Here is a 16168-nt window from a genome sequence, read left to right on the forward strand (position 1 = left end):
ATTGCCAAGTTTGATTACGGGTCCATCATCCAAACTAAAGTCGTTTTTTTGCAGCACTTTAATACAACAGCCGGTAATTCATAGTAGACTTTATTGTAGTCCCAATCCGAGACTAGTTACCACTGAAATGGGTCACAAAATGGACTAACCAACGAGCTATAAAAATAAATAGTGTATTAAATTTGTTCTTCTTTGGACTAACTTAAAGTGCTACCTTCTTGATCGTGGAGAGGAGAAATTTTGAATACATGTATGGAATGATTTAGTTATTGGGAAAACATGCGTTTGGTCTTATTTTTTTTCAGAACGTCGGTACGTTCAAGTTAACATCCATCCATCCACCCATCCATATGAAACAAAGACGACTGTGATTGTGAGAGTAACCATATTATACCCTGTCCAATACTTGACACTTGTCTAGTGCAAAATATTGGTATTTTTATGTCGTTAGTTAGTAAGTATAACATAGATGTGGAAGGTTCATTAATAGCAAGCAAAGCATGATATATTGCCGTCATTAACTTTGTGATATACCACCAACATAAATTCAGTTTACAGTTATTAACAACTGCTTAAAAATCGGATAGAAAATTCGGATATAAGATATCCTGTTTTCTCATATTCTCGGGGGCCTAAGGGGTTGTTTTTATTCCCAGTAACAGTTTAACCACTTCATAAACAGCATTTGGCTGTTATTTTGTAGAAAATTTACTTGTCTTTCAGATGGAGTCATAAAATGTTACAAAAATTATCCCATTTAATTATTTTGTTACTGTATTCTGGCAAAGAGCTATAAAAATAAATAGATTGGCCACTTGAAAGGCATATAGAGCAAATCTCGCCAACCTCCCGTGACAAAAAAACGAGATCTCGTTTACCGGAAGTGGCGCTTTCTCCACGCGCCATTTTGTATGTGAAAGCAATTATTCATCGGTAAAATAATTATCACCATATGACCACGCTTCTTTCGATGGCAAAAAAAAAACGTGTACTTCGAGTCTTAAGACCATTTCAAATTAAACTAATTTTGTTTTAGAAGCTAACATGTATTTTTAATGTAGTTTTAAAGGTACAAATTGTAATTCCATGCTCGCCGATGTTTGTTTTTAGTAAGATAACGCCGAATCACGCTCTGACACGAGCTCACGCGAGATTACAGCCAGTTGCCATTCTGTGTATTTTATACTTCTTTGATTCTGGGAAGAAGCTGGGAAGAAGATAGAAATTTATATCATTGCTCCAGCTGTATTTGATACCACCCACACCCACAGAAATACGTCCCGGATTGTCCGGGATTGTCCCGGAAATTACATACTCGTCCCGGTGTCCTGGACAGTGTTGAAATGTCCCGGAAAAATAAAAATACAGGATCCCCTAAAAAAATTGTTTTTTGTCTATAAGTTGTTGAATTTTACGCAATAGTCCTCATAGTCACATTGTTTATTCCTAATTATCCAATATCAGTTTCATGCCTTCGAGCGGGACACGTGTTGATAAAGCCCGCTTTGATCACGCGACGATCTTTTGATGACACTGATTAAGTTACAGTCAGTTATTATGATGACCCTGATTAAGAATTGACAGAATTATGCAATCTATAACTGTTTTATGATACTGGTACTGATGATAAACTCGAACAGAAAATGAGGTTTTTTACCTGTAACTTTTTTATTTCTGCAAATTCTTATCAGTGGTTGGTATCAAAATAAAGCTTAGCTCTTACTGAATAATTGACATAATTTAAATTTATATTTAGTAAGCAAACTCACAAGAAGTGAGGCCCTGAAAGGGGTATGTAAAATGGGGACTGTACGAACATTGACTGATGATAAATTCGACCACTTTGTCATTTTAAAAATATTCTCCATAGTAATATATTAAAACTTTCTCAAAATTGTTGCAACGGTCATTCCCGATCAAGTAATGAAATGTGACCCAATGACAGGCCTTCATGTGTTGACAGTGAGCATGCGCAAAAAACATCCTCTTCCCCAGTATTTTTGGATAAATATTTTTTATAAACAGACAAATGTAAGTCATTTATTTGTCATTTTAAAAAAATTCTCCATAGTAATATATTGAAACTTTCTCAAAATTGTTGCAACGGTCATTCCCGATCAAGTAATGAAATGTGACCCAATGACAGGCCTTCGTGTGTTGACAGTGAGCATGCGCAAAAAACATCCTCTTCCCCAGTATTTTTGGATAAATATTTTTTATAAACAGACAAATGTAAGTCATTTATTTAAACAGAATATTTATCAATTTTGTTTTTGTTTACACCAGTTGGTGTTTAAGTGGTTGCTATTAGACGACATGTTCAATTATATAAAAGAACAATTACAATTGAATAATTTGAAGGTGGTCAAATTTATCATCTGTTCGAGTTTATCATCCGTACCAGTACTGAAATTAGGAACAGTAGTTGAAAATCTCGTTGTTTTTAGCATGTTGGCGGTAAAGCTACATGTAGCCTTTATGGAAGATATTACTGAAAACGGTCAATTAAACAATAATTATTTTAAAAGGTTGTAATCATTTAAGATCTAGATCGATTGTCACACATATTCTAAATTAAAATGTTGAATGCCGTTGCCGACCGACCCATGAAAATTGACCCGACTCCAAGTAATTTATATCGTCGATTTTATCTACAAGATTTATTTTATTCCTTTAAGGATTCAATTTAATTATTAGATAAACGTTTAAGCTTTAAAATGATACCAAATTAGCTAGAATCTAAATCACGACGACCAGGTTGATTCTTCATATATAGTAAGTCTCCTAATTCTGTTCACCTTGGGACCGCAATAAATTCACGTGCCGAACTATAGATGTGTATTGCCTGTATTTACCTCCCTTAGAAAGCTAGACGACATTTGCAGCAAATTATCTATGCTTGTGAACAATGTTTATTTCAGAAAACTACATGTAATATTATGATATTTTTGCATGAAACAGACGAATACCATTGTCACAGTGTATCTCCCGGACAAAAGGTAAAAATCCCGGAAATTTTAACTCAGAATCCCGGAAATGTCCTGAAAAATTATGGCATGTATGGAAAAGGACCAAGAATTTGTCGTATTCCCGTGGATTTAGATTTGACTTTTCGTCACAAATAAGCTGTAGAATTTAAAACATTAAAATTACCATTGTGTAATAAAAAGATATATTCTGTAGTAAATACATCAAGAAATATGACAATTAATTGCATAATCAATAATTTATGGCAAATTTGCTAACATCACCAGAAAAAAACAAGAGCTCTCCGTAAGACAGCCAAGCTCGACTATTGGAAATATTGTCCCAGAAGCAGGAAAATACTACCAAAAATGTAAAATATCAAAAGAGTTCTAAGTTGAAAAGGGGACATAATTTGACCAAAATACATGTCAGAGTTAGGAGACTTGCTGCTATCAACTAGTTTTATAACCCTGAAGACACATGTGAAGTTTCAATCAATATCTGCATTAGTTTTGGAGATAATAACTTGCATGTAAAACCTTAACCAGAAGTTTCTAAGTCCAAAAAGGGGCATAATTTGCCCAAAATACATGTCAGAGTTATGGGACTTGACCCAGTGAGGTTGGTAATTGACCTCGAAAAAGAAAAAACAAGTTTCAAATCTATATGCCTTTTAGTAATAGCTGTATGTACTTGCATGTAAAACCTTAACCAGAATTTTTTAAGTCCAAAAGGAGGCATAATTTCACTAAAATGAAGGTCAGAGTTATGGGACTTGCTGCTATCAACTAGTTTTATAACCCCGAAGACACGTGAAGTTTCAATTCAAAATCTGCATTAGTTTTGGAGATAGTAACTTGCATGTAAAATCTTAACCAGAATTTTCTAAGTCCAAAAAGGGGCATAATTTGCCCAAAATACATGTCAGAGTTATGGAACTTGACCCAGTGAGGTTGGTAATTGACCTAGAAAAAGAACAAATAAGTTTCAAAGCTATATGCCTTTAAATAATAGCTGTATGTACTTGCTTGCAAAAACTTAACCAAGGTGTGACACCGACGCCAGGGTGAGTAGAATAGCTAGACTATTCTTCTAATAGTCGAGCTAAAAAGGATTTTTTTGAAAATTGAGTAAAATGCTGATAGTTTCGTCAATATGCGTTCAAATCACTTGAAATTTTCAGTGTGTCAGTTTTGTACCATTCCTGTCTAGAAAATAACAAACATTAAATTATTTGACAACTTTAAGGCAAAAAACGAGAATATGAGAAACCCTGAGAATATGAGAAACAGGGATAATTTAATCCAGCAGAAATATTGCATTGCAATGTTCAACGACAAGTCATGCAATGGTAGACATTTTGTTACTAGGCCCTAAACTCTAAAAGTTTGGTAATCAATGTACATGTACTATAATGTACTGTATTACCTGTGTATACTGGTTCTGATGATAACTCGAACAGAAAATGAGGTTTTTTACCTGTAACTTTTTTATTTCTGCAAATTGTTATCGATGGTAAACTCTAAAAGTTTGGTAATCAATGTACATGTACTATAATGTACTGTATTACCTGTGTATACTGGTTCTGATGATAAACTCGAACAGAAAATGAGGTTTTTTACCTGTAACTTTTTAATTTCTGCAAATTGTTATCAATGGTTGGTATCAAAATTAAGCTTAGCTCTTACTGAATAACTGACATAATTTAAATTGATATTTAGTAAGCAAACTCACAAGAAGTGAGGCCCTGAAAGGGGTATGTAAAATGGGGACTGTACGAACATTGACTGATGATAAATTCGACCACTTTGTCATTAAAAAAAATATTCTCCATTGTATTATATTGAAACTTCTCAAAAATGTTGCAACAGTTATACCCGATCAAGTAATGAAAAGTGACCCAATGTCAGGCCTTCGTGTGTTGACAGTGAGCATGCGCAAAAAAATCCTCTTCCCCAGTATTTTTATGCCCCCACTTTTGGGGGGGGGTGGGGGGGCATATAGATTTGCCCTTGTCCATCTGTCCTTCCTTCCGTCCTCCATCCGTCCGTCCTTCTGAGAATGTTGTGTCGCGTAGCTCCAAAAGTATTTGATGTAGAGTCACAAAACTTTACAGGAATGTTGGTCAGCATGTGTAGTTGTGCACCTGGGGTTTCGCGTCCGGATTCATTCAGTCGTGTAGGAGTTATGGCCCCTGACTTTGTAAAAATTGGTCATTTTAATGTTGTGTCACGCCTAGCTCCAAAAGTATTAGACCTAGAGTCACAAAACTTCACAGGACTGTTGGTCAGCATGTGTAGTTGTGCACCTGGGGTTTCGCGTCCGGATTCATTCAGTCGTGTAGGAGTTATGGCCCCTGACTTTGTAAAAATTGGTCATTTTAATGTTGTGTCGCGCCTAGCTCCAAAAGTATTTGACCTAGAGTCACAAAACTTTACAGGAATGTTGGTCAGCATGTGCAGTTGTGCACCTGGGGTTTCGCGTCCGGATTCATTCAGTCATGTAGGAGTTATGGCCCTTGACTTAGTTAAAAATTGGTCATTTTAATGTTGTGTCGCGCGTAGCTCCAAAAGTATTTGACCTAGAGTCACCAAAGTTTACAGGAATGTTGGTCAGCATGTGCAGTTGTGCACCTGGGGTTTCGAATTGGGATTCATTCAGTCTTGTAGGAGTTATGGCCCCTGACTTAGTTAAAAATTGGTCATTTTAATGTGTCGCGCGTAGCTCCAAAAGTATTTGACCTAGAGTCACCAAAGTTTAAAAGAATGTTGGTCAGCATTTGCGGTTGTGCACCTGGGGTTTCGCGTCCTGATTCATTCAGTATTGTAGGAGTTATGGCCCCTGGCCTAGGAAAAAAAAATTGTCCTTTGTCATGTAGTGGGGGCATCTGTGTCCCTGGCATGGACACATTTCTAGTTGGATAGATATTTTTTTAAGCAGACAAATGTAAGTCATTTATTTATACAGATAATTTACCAATTTTGTTTTTGTTTACACCAGTTGGTGTTGTAAGTGGTTGCTATTAGACGGCATGTTCAATTATACAAAAAAACAATTGCAATTGAATAATTTGAAGGTGGTCAACTTATTCATCTGTTCGAGTTTATCATCAGTACCAGTACAGTGATTCAGATTAGTGGTAGCCCTGGGTGACAAAAAATCGTCCTGGGTGAGTGATATTTCTTAATCCCTCGCCACAAGTGGTGGGGGGTTATAGGAATGGTCTCTGTCCTTCCGTCTGTCAGTCCATAAAACTTTCGTGTCCGCTCCATTTCTCCTAAACCCCTTGAAGGATTTTCATGAAACTTGGGTCAAATGATTACCTCATCAAGACGATGTGCGGAACTCACAAGTCAGCCATGTCGGTTCAAGGTCAAGGTCACAACTCAAGGTCAAAGGTTTTAGCCTTCCATTTTGTGTCCGCTCTTTATTTCCTAAAACTCTTGAAGGAAATTTATAAAACTTGGATCAAATGATCACCTCATCAAGATGATGTGCAGAACTTGTAAGTCAGCCATGCCGGCTCAAGGTAAAGGTCATAACTTAGGGTCAAAAGTTTGAGCTTTCCGTTTTGTGTTCCCTCTGTATCTCCTAAACCCCTTGAAGGATTTTCATGAAACTTGGGTCAAATGATCACCTCATCAAGACGATGTGCAGAACTCATGAGTCAGCCATGCAGGCTCAAGGTCAAGGTCACAACTTAGGGTCCACTGTATCTTATAAACTCCTTGAAGGATTTTCATCAAACTTGTGTCAGATGATCACCTCAACAAGAACTCATGAGTCAGCCATGTCAACTCTAGGTCCAGGTCACAACTCAAAGTCAAAGGTTTGAGCTCTGTATCTCCTAAACCCCTTGAAGGATTTTCATGAAACTTTGGTCAAATGATCACCTCATCAAGATGATGTGCATAATTTATGAGTCAGCCATGTCAGTTCAAAGTCAAGGCCACAGCTCTAGGTCGAAGGCTTTCCCTTTCACTATCCATAACAGTGATGGGGGATTTAGCTGTCTTTCAGACTGCCTTGTTTCGAGCTCAGCTTCGGAGTGATTTTCTCTGCTGTAATTTTTTTTCGTGTACAGCAGAAACAGTTAATCATGCCCATTCACTTATATGTCGCACCATCTGTTCTAGACAAATATTGTATCCATTCCACTCCTTTTCGCTATTAGCTCACATTTCCTTCCTTAAAAATGCGTATATGTTTTGTCCATTTCAAGCTACAATATATATAGCCTACATGGCATCATGGCTGCACCTGTATATGGCGTATATGATTTAAATCTCCTTTTTTTTCAGACTAATTGTAGTGTTGCTTGCTGATAATGGACATGTTTAATAAACTTAAGAGTGCAGTATCCAGTGCCCTTCCAGGCAACCCACTGTCTAAGGATTTTGAGGTGTATGGACAGATAGGTACTGCAGGCCCTGGACTCATGTGGAAAATATACAGTGGCATGAAAAAGACCACAAAACAGGTAAATACTAGCAAGTTACCCCCTACTGCTGCCCACCCCTGCCCCTACTTGCCCCCATCTCCCCACCCCTGACCACATCTCCCGGACTCGCACACATGTTAAACTTTCTTTCTGTTCTAAGTATTTTACATGCAGTGTTTTAACCAGACATGTTTGAAGACTTGTTGCAATTTGCATATAAATGTACAATGTGAATTATTTAGTTGCTATTTGTATCAAAGTACTACGGGATCCTGAAATATGGTATTTTTCTGAAATAACTATAATCTAAAAGTCTGTAAATAAAATATTTCTCAAAAATAGAGGAACGTTGCAAAAACATTTTAACTGTATAGGACATGCCTTAGTAGTATGAGGCTAAACACTGATACATGTAATGCTTTCTGTACTGGCAGCCAAAACAGATTTTGATTGTCAATATTCTTTTTTCTACCTTATGAAAGTTAAGTACTTTACTTTGCAAGAATAGTGTGACTCACCTTTGTCTAATTTGATCACAATGGAAAATGATTGGCTAAAAAATTACTTCAGTCTAAAAGAGTCTTCAAATACAGAGCAGGATCAATGCTTGAAAAAATTGTACAATCATGTTTTCATAAATATATAACTGCAACTTATGTTTTCATCCTTGTTTTCAGTACATATATGATTTGTTTTCTTCAGTGTTTTACCAGTCTTTTAAATCTATACTTTAAATTGAAATCTATCTAGTTCTGAACAGAGACTTGAATCATGGCACTAAAAAGGTTTACATAAGTATGCTGTCTGAAGCTATCAGGTTTGGAAAGTTTCAACAAAATAAGTTTTTATTATGTTCTTACTGTATTCAATTTTAGGATGCTGCAATATTTTTGTTCGAAAAGAAAAGTATAGAGAAATATTCCCGTCGCGACAAGGAACTGATATTGGAAGCATTACGGCATGGAGCTTCACAACTGACTCGACTCAGACATCCAAAAATATTATCTGTGATGCAGCCACTTGAAGAGTCAAGGTAAATAATTTAACGGAACCTAGTGAAGTCAGCATTTAACTGTTTTGATTTTTTCATTAAAGAGGTAGGTATATAACTAAAGAGGTATATAATTTAGAGATGAGGTTATTTTTATTGTCGAGCCCGCTTGCGGTGAGCTCGATATAGTCATCAGTTTTGGCGGGTCGGTGTATGTGCGTGCATGCGTCCATCCGTCCAATTTTGTCTGGACCATAACTTTGACAAGCATGGACCAATCTTGTTTATATTTGGCATAATTGTTTACCTCAATGAGAAGGAGTGTCATGCGCAAACTCCATGTTCCTGTCTCAAAGGTCAAGGTCACAGTAGGAGGACAAATGTCAAATTGAAGTTTGTCTGGAGCATTTCTTCTTCATGCATGGTAGGATTTTGATGTAACTTGGCATGAATGTTCACCATTATAAGACGGAGTGTCATGCACAAGAACCAGGTCCCTAGATCTAAGATCAAGGTCACACTTAGAGGTCAAAGGTCAAATTGAAGTTTGTCCGGAGCATTTCTTCTTCATGCATGGTGGGATTTTAATGTAACTTGGCAAGAATGTTCACCATTATGTGACGGAGTGTCATGCGTGAGAACCAGGTCCCTAGGTCTAAGGTCAAGGTCACACTTAGAGGCCAAAGGTGCTGGCGGGCTCGACATTCTGCCCGTGGGCATGCAGAATGTATTTCTAGTAATAAAGAAAATTAGCTACTTTGTCATAACTTCAGAGTCATTAGAATGTAAATACGAAATGAATTACTGCTAGGTCATAATTCATTGGGGAGTAATTTTCATCATATTTGTGGTTATGCTGCATGGAATTTAAAGTTCCTTTCATAGGTCTTCAGAAGTTGAAAGCCACTTATTTATATATGCGAGCAAAATACATGTAGCTGAAATTTCATGCTCATGATGTTGAATGATTTCATAATATGTAAACATAAAATTATTCAATATATGATTTATCTAGTGGTCAGTAGCTTTAACAATTGTGTGAAGAATTCACACACAATACCTGTGTTGAAGGAAACTGCAAACTTTATGCCAGTGAAATTGAATGATTTTACAAACAGCATCATACTTGTTTTAGGGAGTGTTTAGCATTTGCCACAGAGCCAGTCTTAGCCAGCCTTGCAAACATCCTAGGTAACCGTGACAACATTCCAGAACCAGTTACTAAGCAACTAAAAGAACACGAGCTATATGATGTGGAGATTAAGTATGGACTTCTACAGGTATTGAACTAGATGTATTATCTCTTAGTTAGTTTGGTGAAAGTGCTTAGGAATGAATTCATAGGGAAGTCCTGTACGTGTACTCTACAAGATCAAATGTTTAAAACCAGTAACAGGAAACAGAAAATAAAGAAATCTTGTCAGTGTGATTAAAGTTGAATTCTTTAAATAATGATAGGAAGAACAGCTAACATGAGAATTCTACTGAATCACTGACCCAGTGGATTATTTGATGGTGTTCATACATATTTATCCGATTGCACATTTTTTGAATAAATCCTTTCTAAAATCTATCAAAAGAGCTTGCTTTACTACAACAACATTATATGAATACAGTATAGAAAAACATGATGCAAATCTGAAGCAGCGCCTTTCTAAGGAAGATTTCATCTGAAAACGGGAATTGTCTTTCATGGCAATTTTATGATACGTTACTACGATACAGAGTTGTCAAGGACTTTTGGAGACAACAATGGTACCTATCAGAAATCAATTAAAAGTCTTATTTTCTATATGCTGTTCTATTACAAATGAAATACTTTAACAGGTGTTTAAACAGACTTGAAGAGGCCTCTGTGGCCAAGTGGTTAAGGCTACGACTGTAGGTTGGAAGCCCCACTTGAGGTGTAAAATTCTGTCATCCAGTTTGCTTAAGAAAGGTTGTTGGTTCTACCTGAGCACTCACTAATACCTGAAATAATGCTTTGAGGTGCACCTGGGATCTAGTTCCACCATCAAAAGCTGGAAAGTCACCGTATGACCTTAAATTGTGTAGACAATAAACCCCATAAATAGTAAAAAGAAAAGGCAGACTTGATTGATGACAAAGTGCTGTTAAGAGAACAGGTTGACTTACAGGAAAATTTAGAATAATGTTTGATGTATATTTTAGGTAACAGAAGGAGTGCAGTTCCTCCATCACGATGCTAAACTTCTGCACAACAACATATGTCCAGAAAGCATCATTGTCAACAAGAATGGATCCTGGAAACTAGCAGGATTTGACTTCTGTATACTGAACAAGAATCCTCCTGATCAGGCAGTATGTTTCACTTTTCTGTATAATAAGATAAGCTGATCTGAAATTTACAGTTTGAATCATTGTTTGCTACATATGCAACTACACATTTGTAGAAATACAGTCTCAAAGAAAACCGTGTGGAACATGGTTGTTTCAAATTCGAGTTACGGGTAGTATGCATGTTTGGTAACCTTAACGGAGAATTATCACATAAACAATTTTATTTACAATATTGAGACTTTTGGACGAAATGAAGAAAATGTGTGTTTAATTGCCTAGTAAAACAAAAGAGTTGTTGACAAGTTGCTTGTCAGTCCCAGTGAGCATACCGGTATTTTGATTTGTAATTCACATGTTTAAGCGATACTGAATTGAATGTTTTAATTTAATTTATTTTCAGCCAATGTTTCCATATAAAGATTGGGATCCTGACGTAGCCCCTTGTGCTCAGCCTAACCTGGACTACATGGCTCCAGAGTATGCTATATCGGAGTCATGCAGCCTGGCATGTGATATGTTCTCACTAGGCGTGTTGATATATTCCATGTTTAACAATGGTAAACCTCTTTATGAGTGCAACAACCAACTTAGTACATTCAAGAAAAATGCCGAAGAGGTAAGAGTATTATGGGGGAGAAAGTGTATAAATTATAGACCTTTAAGATACTAAGAGGGCCTCCAAAGCTTGCAAGAGATCTAAGATTTTCCATTTACTCATAGCCTGTATATTTTTTTACTCTCAGATATAATCTCTAAGACATTGTCTTACCATGATCCATTTTTAGCTTGACTTTTCAAAGAAAAAGTAGAGCTATTGTACTCGCCCCAGTGTCGGCGTCAGCATCGCCCTTGGTTAAAGTTTTTGATTAAGTCAAATATCTCTGCTACTATCAAAGCTATTAACTTGAAACTTGAAATAGTTATTTACTATCAAAGTCTACGCTAGGAGAAACAATCCCCATAACTCTAATTTGAATTTTGACAGAGTTATGCCCCTTTCTAACTTAGAATTTTTTGTTAAAGTTTCTGATAAAGTCAAATATCTCTGTTACTATCAAAGCTATTGACTTGAAACTTAAATTACTTATTAACCATCAAAGTCTACAAAAGGAGAAACAATCCCCATAACTCTGATTGAATTTTGACAGAATTATTCCACTTTTTAACTTAGAATTTTTGGTTAAAGTTTTTGATAAAGTCAAATATCTCTGTTACTATCAAAGCTTTTGACTTGAAACTTAAAATACTTATTTACCATCAAAGTCTACACCAGAAGAAACAATCCCCATAACTCTGATTTGAATTTTGACAGAATTATGCCCCTTTTTAACTTATAATTTTTTTGTTAAAATTTTTGATAAAGCCAAATATCTCTGTTACTATTAAAGCTTTTGACTTGAAACTCAAAATAGTTATTAACTATCAAAATCTACACCAGGAGACACAATTCCCATAACTCTGATGGAATTTTGACAGAGTTATGCCCCTTTTTAACTTAGAATTATTGGTTAAAGTTTTTGATAAAGTCAAATATCTCTGTTACTATCAACGCTTTTGACTTGAAACTTAAAATACTTGTTTACCATCAAAGTCTGCACCAGGAGAAACAATCCCCATAACTCTGGTATGAATTTTGACAGAATAATGGCCCTTTTTAGCTTATAAATTTTTGTAAAAATATTTGATAAAGTCAAATATCTCTGTTACTATTAAAGCTTTTGACTTGAAACTCAAAATAATTATTTACTATCAAAGTCTACACCAGGAGACACAATTCCAATACCTCTGTTTGAGTTTTGACAGAATTATGTCCCTTTTTAACTTGGATTTTTTTTTACTGGCAAAGCTCTAATTCAGAGTCAAGCACTGAGAAAAGTCGAGCGTGCTGTCTTACAGACAGCTCTTGTATTGTTATAAATGCACTAGGACAAGGTTTTCCTACATTCCTGTGAAATAGGTTTTACCTTTAATTCATCATCATCATCATCATCATCTTCAGTAATTGCCTAACTCTAAAAGAGTATACTTGTGATTTGATACAAATACACTGGAACCCTGTTATAACGCTGTCATCGGGGTCCAAGGTTCGAGACCCGCGGATCTAGCAGGGTTAAATTTATAACGCGGGTTGATCGTATCAGCGGTAAATGCAATATACCCCACCTACCGGTAATGTATTTTGGACGCCGTTTTATGTTAATAAGAAATAAGAATCGTATAAACGGGACATTTATTTACCTTAAATGCTACTGAAAAATACATTAAAAGAATTATAACGCTGTGTCATCTTCTCATTTTGTCGTGATTCTAAAAGAAAGTTAGAATTGTTTATCCCGGAAATAAACATGTATAACGCTGTGTGAGGAGTGCGCGATCATGAGAATTACATAGGCAATGCAATTGCACTTGGGGTTTATGTAACTAAAAGAGAAAAAACCGCAGTCTTAAAAAAATTAATTTTGAATACATGAAGAAAATCGATAAATAAGATAGAAAAATGTTAAATGGCCATCGTTAATATACGATATTAAAAAGGGAGAACATTCTCAATATGGCTTTCAGTGGGTCGAATTTACGCAAATTCCGATGAACTGAGAATGATGATTATGAAAAACGGCTGCATTTTATAATTTACAAAACTGGGCCTGTTGTTTGATTTTTTATTCACTCAAGTGTTCATGTCATCCGCTTAATTGGTGCAAACTTAAACGGTTTGATAGTTGACTGACCAATTTTACACGCTTGTTATGCAAACAATCTAATTTTGACACAGTACTGATTGCCCAATTGTCACATGTCTTCATGTATTCAAACTTTAACAAAGGCGATACGCAAACAAGTAAGCCAGCAAACAATTATTGATTTTTGACACAGTTAAAATTGTCATGGCAAAGGTGTTAAAGTACAATGTACAGGTACATGTAGTTTTAACGCTGGTTATGATCAAATTAAATAACATCCGCGGACTCGGAATTTTCTGGGGTAAAAAAAATATTTTTTTTTTTTTTTTTACCCCAGAAAATTCCGGAGCCAAGAAGCTACCGCGTTATAACGAATACCGCGGTATATCGAGTAGCGTTATAATGAGTTTCGAGTGTACTGTACATGCCCACCCACAAGGGACAACTATTTACATCTAAAAAGACTAAAAGTCCTAATTATCCATATCTGCTATGAGGCCAATGCTGTAACAGTGAATTCTTAGTGTGAACTGTAAAAAACTGTCCTGTATGGACTGCAGCTGAAAATTTGTCATAATTTGATAGAAATGTCGTCAGTATAAAGTTTCTTTTATATGAATGTTATTTCAGTCTGATTTGTGTTTTTGTCTTTATTTAGACATTCAGGAACTTAAGAAAGTTTGCTGTTTAACAGAAATTGCTGTGTCAAATTCTATGTAATAATGTGATGATTGTAAAAAAGTAGAAAATAAATTTGTAATTATTATATCTTACTTCCTTATTGTTTTCCAACAATTGTATTTTATGTACAGTTAAGAAAATGGAGAGGATCTCTTCTAGGAAAGATTCCATCTGAGTTACGAGACATTGTAAAGCTTCTGTTTAACACAGAACCTACAGTTAGACCAGATCCAGACCAGCTGGCAAAGGTAAGCACAGAAATTTACCCTCTTGCAAAGTCTAAAGGCTTCGTATTGTAAAAAAACAATTTTTGTATAGAGATAAAGTGATACGCTGCATCTACAGTTGGAAATTGATTTCTTTAACTTATTTAACTTGAAATTCTGGCTATTTAGAAAAACTGTCAAGTCAAGTCAAGTCCAAATTCCTTCTTAGTGTATGTATTTTCCATTTAAGTCGAACTCAATACAATGTCATTATATGTCACAATATATCTGAAGTCTCATCAGATACCTATGTATTTATGTCACAATGTGATGGAGTAAAAATGTGTTCTCTAAATGAAGATGTAATCTTGCATTCCAGATTTAAAACATATAAAAATTATAAGTACAATGTGTTTCAGACTGCTAGATTCAAAAAAAAATATTGTCAGAATGGATGGATATGGTTTATCTGCACAAATATGAAAACACCGACACTTATTGACAGACACAATCATGCATCAAATATCATTCGATACAGTCAACTTTCAGAGAGAGAATATGTTGCTTAGTTCTAATCAGTTAAAAAGACTAAAATGTCACTGCTGATTTGTGAGACATGATAACAGAAATTTCAGTACATATGCAAATGTTGAACATGTAACAAGATGAAAACCAGTAAAGTAGCATTGAAACTGTTATTATTGCATTAGCAGATGCATGCATATCTGTTCTGATAGGCACCTTGGTCTAGTGTATTGTATTGGTGATTTGTTTATATAAATAATAAAGTCAGAACAACCAACAGAACCTGCGAGTTACAAGGAGAAAGTCACCATCATCAAGGCACTAATGAGACCAAGGATGGAGGAAGATGCTTTTCATCTCCTTGATCGGTCTGAACAAGTGATGAATGGTCAGGCTCTGCTCAGGGCACAACAAGCTCAATGCTCACATGTACAAGAAATACAGACTGGCATCATCGCCAACTTGTCCATGTGGTGAGGAAGATCAGACTGCGGAGCAAGCTGCAACTTGGCCGATAGATACCTCAGTCCACCAGAAACTGTATGGAGGCATTGAGGATCTGCGGCAAACCACAAGTTTCATCGAGGCTACTGGTCTGACAGTGTAGTCGCGTACGTAAAGAAGAAGAAGTTTATATAAATTCTCTTTACCTACATATTATAAGCATTTTCAGGGTGGGGGGCATGTTTCATATAATATTCAAGTCACTATTGTTTCAGATAAGCTTCTTTGAAGATGTAGGCTCAATGACTCTACAGTACATGGATTCCCTGTTTCAACAAGACAATCTTCAGAAGTCAAAATTCTTCAAAGGACTGCCAAAAATTATTGTTAAATTTCCAAAGGTATCAGTTTTGAATTTACCTTATTATTAAAAAAGGATCTGTGTAAATAAATTGTAAGATTTGCATCTTTGAGTGTTGAATTTCAAGCTTGATAGATGAGTTAGTAAATGAAATGTGTGACTATGAAGGTTGCGAGTTGGATCCCTTATGCCAGGCAAATGATCTCCTATAATTATGGTTTGATAGAAGAGGATATATTCAAGTAATTCATATGGGGAAGTTGTCAGTAACTTGTGGAGAACAAGTCAGTACTAGTTCAGAATCCAGAAACAGTTGTTAGCTTAACTGTCTACTGTTGCAAAGCAGAAACAGTGTTTAGTAAAAAAAAATTCAGGCCAAATCTTCAAAAAAAAATCTTGTTTGTTTGAAAGAAACAAATAATATCTCTCTGTTTTTGAACTAGACATAATTTTATTGCCTCAGTTTTCTTTTGTGTTTTGGTATGTTTGCTATTTGTCCAGAAGTTTTGTTTCTAGATGATAACCAATGTAATTTTTAACTATCAAGTTTTGAGGGAAGTCAGACTATCA

The 16168-nt window shown here is 35.7% G+C and overlaps 1 protein-coding gene across 2 annotated transcripts in view; it reads left to right on the top strand.

Annotated features, from left to right (window-relative positions):
* Positions 1 to 305: 305 nt before the first annotated feature.
* The window catches only part of LOC128550321 (SCY1-like protein 2), a 46663-nt gene continuing 30800 nt past the window's right edge, over positions 306 to 16168 (top strand). For both annotated transcript variants that reach the window (XM_053529159.1, XM_053529160.1), the window contains exons 1-8: positions 306 to 454; positions 7269 to 7447; positions 8284 to 8441; positions 9535 to 9679; positions 10572 to 10721; positions 11101 to 11316; positions 14194 to 14310; positions 15513 to 15638. In XM_053529159.1, the coding sequence (XP_053385134.1) occupies positions 7295 to 7447; positions 8284 to 8441; positions 9535 to 9679; positions 10572 to 10721; positions 11101 to 11316; positions 14194 to 14310; positions 15513 to 15638 (1065 nt within the window). In that variant the 5' untranslated portion in view covers positions 306 to 454; positions 7269 to 7294. The remainder of the gene's footprint in view (positions 455 to 7268; positions 7448 to 8283; positions 8442 to 9534; positions 9680 to 10571; positions 10722 to 11100; positions 11317 to 14193; positions 14311 to 15512; positions 15639 to 16168) is intronic.

This window comes from Mercenaria mercenaria, chromosome 17, assembly GCF_021730395.1.
Source record: "Mercenaria mercenaria strain notata chromosome 17, MADL_Memer_1, whole genome shotgun sequence".
Lineage (NCBI taxonomy): Eukaryota > Metazoa > Mollusca > Bivalvia > Venerida > Veneridae > Mercenaria > Mercenaria mercenaria.